The following is a 3719-nucleotide window of genomic DNA, read 5'->3' as shown; positions in this document are numbered from 1 at the left end:
TTTGATAGATGGAGGTTTTATTGATTTGATTTTTGGTTTGGGAGTTGTTAGATGTTAGATATTGGATCTTGAAGAGGTTGATTGAGTTTTTGTAAAGAGTGTGAGATTACTATTGTTGTTGATGTAAAAGAGTGTAACTGATCGATAGATAGAGAAAGGAAGAAACAAAAAAAAGAGCTCGAAACTGAGGACGAAGCAGTGTCATATATACTAAGTATCTACGGTCTGTACACGCGTTTAATCTGTCACGCATAGAGGACCATAACCAATGAGCATGCATCGAAAGTGAAATCCCGGATGATTTCCCCTTTGATAACGAATTCCCTCCCCTGTTGACCCACTGAGTGAATGTTTCCCGACCCACTAGACGGAGATTGAGAACTTCTATCATCTGCAATTCTCATTTCTTTTGCATTTTTGGAGTGGGAAATTACTTTTTTATTTATTAGAGTGGTAGGTAGGTAGGTGTCTAGAGTAGTAGGTGCATTTCATGGTAATAATGAGGGAGGGCATTGGTTGATGTGATTGGAAGTGTAACCTATGGTGATACTATTGTAATCTCTTCGTTGTTCCTGTTGTACACCCCATTTTGTTTGTTCTTGATTCACTCAAGCTGGGTAGGCAGGTACAGCTGATTAAATTTCTCTATACCTACTTGGATATAGATTGGTTTATTTGGTGGTGATAATTTCTGTGGTATTACTGGTATGGTGACATGGTTATGGATATTCATTCCCCTTGTGATTGAGAAGGTCTGGATGGGTGATATTATATTTATTACACGTTTATATGTACTTCCGTACACTACATACCTAGGTAGTTTATGAATTCATCTATTGTCGTAAGAGTTAAATCTTCACTCTATCCTGTAGAATGCTTGAAATACATTTATCTATTTTAAGTGCTGATTGATTGCCATACATCAGCCTTCACAGCACTAAACAATTCACCCAGATACCACGCCACCCACGACCACAATAATCACAACCAAACCCTCAAATATCAAATATCAACATCAAAATCATTCCTGTATGTACTCCAGAAATCTAGACGAATCACAAAAGACGAGTGAACGGGTACTTACAGGGCTATAGCAGCTATCGCTTCGATTTATGCGGACCCCCTGCTACCACTTAAGATTAAACCCCATATTGTTTCTCAAATGGCGAGAACTGGACTGTACTGCACTGCAGTATACTGGTTCCTGCATTTTGTAACCTTGGGGATAGTTTGATATGTCTGTCTGTTTATCGCGATAACATGGCTCGGCGTGGCATTGGCATGGTATGGTATGGCAGTATGAGATAATAAGACTTTATTCTCTGATGTTTTTTTTTTCTCTTGAGTCTGGGTATAAAAGCTAAATAAACTTTCTATGTGTATATATTTTGCGAATGCCTCTTATCGGATGGATGTATTGATTACCTAGATTTAGATACCGTGGAATATAATATTAATCCCTCAATCACCTGTAGTATACGTACGTATTGCACATTCAAGGCTCGCAAGATCTTCATGAATCTAATCAGGGCTTTCAAGTTTCTTTCCATGAACTTCTGCCAGAATATTATCTCTCCTAACATCTCAATATATTCCTCATATAAAACCCCCCTAGCTACCGACCTACCTAGGTAGGTACCTACTAAAATCCTTCCTGACCGCTACGATTAATATCCACAGATCTATCGTAGACTTGACACAAACAAATACCTCCGAGATGAAATTCCAAATGAGCAAAGAACCCCCTCCATACATTCCCTGATACCAAACTCCCAAAATCTCAAAACCACGAATAATATCCCAAATATCGTTATCACATCATTTCGTTATCTTATTGATCGCATCCAGATTGCTAGATATTTAAATGAGGGCTTTCGCGTCAGGTCTCAGATCTATAGTATATGTAAGACTTGCGGATGTTTCTGATCGCTTAGCTAGCTAGTTAGTTTGTTGCTTGTATGTATGTATATGTATGTATGTAACATTATGTCTTAACTGGTAGGATGGTGGATAGGATGAGATAGAGGAGAAAGTGGATATGTCTTAAAGGGGTTTTTTATCTGAAACGAATCAATTGAAGTGGGCAGAGGGTGATCAGTGTGTACTCTGTAGATATTGATATGTTGAACCCGGTACCGTTAGGTTAACGTTCGAATTCTCGACTGTCTGTCTACGGAGTAAACGACCACATATAAATTAGTAGGAGCTTTCCTAGGAGAAAAGAAAAAAAGGAATGGTGTATTTAAAAGCAATGATAATTTCCGTCGTACACCAAACTTCTCAGGCTTATTATACACATAGTCGTCATCATCATCTCTTGCAATTTTAATATCGAGTGTCTTTAGAAGCTAGAAGCCCAAATACGTACACTTAACTTCACTTCAACCCCTAGATTAAATCTCCTGGATCTAATCAATCGCAAACCAAACCCTAATAAATAGTAGAGTTCGCAGAATAAAGGCGGTGAATATAGTTACTAGAAATTTTGGATAAAATTCTCAATCTATGGGATTTTATTAAGGCTGGGCTAGGGTTATAGATTTAGGAAGATTTGTTTTAGGACTATAACTTTATGGGTCATTTCAAAGTACAGTACTCGAGTACACCAGTACTCTGTATATATTCGATCGAGTGATCGAGCGACGTCAATTCTAGCCAATAAGAGTAGTGCTTTTCTAGGAAGATGATCGGTCAATCTTTTCGGGTTTAATAAGTATCCAAGGTGTCTATCGCTATTCCGTAACATAGCTTTTAGTAATAGCGGCTTTGAACGGCGAGAGTAGGTACTGGCCTACAAACAAATACCTACTCAATGAAACCCGAGTCCATCAGGCGATCGCAGCTCTACGGTTGAGGCTATAGCATAAATCCCATTAAGGTAGCTTTTATGGTATGATGTAATACAAAGGAGTTCTTGCTTTAACCAAGTAGAACTAAACTACCTCAATCATCCCTAAGCTCATCTCAACATGCAATTGCAGACTCCAAGGTCAATCAGTCCATACCCGCTCCAGAGCTCCGACTCCCGTTGGCTTGCCATTACGCACCGCACCCCCTTTTCCACTCGTCCTTCTTCTACGGCGTCAAATCATCAAGATTTATTGCTGTCCTACCTGCTCTACACGCCTAGCTCAGAGAGTTAATGTTGTGTTTTACGACATTGAAAATCAGCGCGACGTGATGGATACAGGCCGTCGAGCGTATCGAGGGTGAGCCAGCGGAAGAGGATGTTAGAAATGATGAAGATGCTCTAGACTTGGACCTCAAATTCGATTTCGAGGAATGGTTCTGGACTGAGTACTCCTTGAGTGGTAGCTTCTACGGATGAGCTATTGAGGAGTATTCATATTGCCAATGACAGCTTGAATGGGACGAGTAAAATTGTTCAGCTTTACTTACTATTTCTTAACCACCGCACACTCTTCTTTTCCTTTTCCATGCGATGCATATAATTATTCCCTACCGAGCTACTAATGAATAACTATAATTATGTTTCCCCGCATCAATCAACTATGCAGCCGAGTCATTGAGGTTGGAAACTCCGCGTCCAGTTTGGTCATCCAGCTGCCGTTTCAACTTCAAGTTGAAACCATGACGGGACCCGATATTAAACTAGGAATACTATTGGAAATGTGGTTCCAGATGTTCTGTTTATGTAATACATATAGAGCTGCAGAAATCTCCTACTGTACTTATTCAGCCTCAACTACTTCTTCTTT

At 39.6% G+C, this 3719-nt stretch overlaps 1 protein-coding gene across 1 annotated transcript; it reads left to right on the top strand.

Moving 5' to 3' along the window:
- Window positions 1-2887: 2887 nt before the first annotated feature.
- SS1G_12888 (predicted protein) lies at window positions 2888-3328 on the top strand (the record flags this gene model as incomplete). The annotated part of the gene is made up of 2 exons (XM_001586260.1): window positions 2888-2890; window positions 3191-3328. The coding sequence occupies 2 exons, from the start codon at window positions 2888-2890 to the stop codon at window positions 3326-3328; spliced, it is 141 nt and encodes a 46-aa protein (XP_001586310.1).
- Window positions 3329-3719: the final 391 nt, after the last annotated feature.

Source organism: Sclerotinia sclerotiorum, genomic scaffold, assembly GCF_000146945.2.
Source record: "Sclerotinia sclerotiorum 1980 UF-70 scaffold_22 genomic scaffold, whole genome shotgun sequence".
Classification (NCBI taxonomy): domain Eukaryota; kingdom Fungi; phylum Ascomycota; class Leotiomycetes; order Helotiales; family Sclerotiniaceae; genus Sclerotinia; species Sclerotinia sclerotiorum.
Note: the sequence above shows the minus strand (reverse complement) of the source record. Positions and strands in the feature narration are given on the sequence as shown.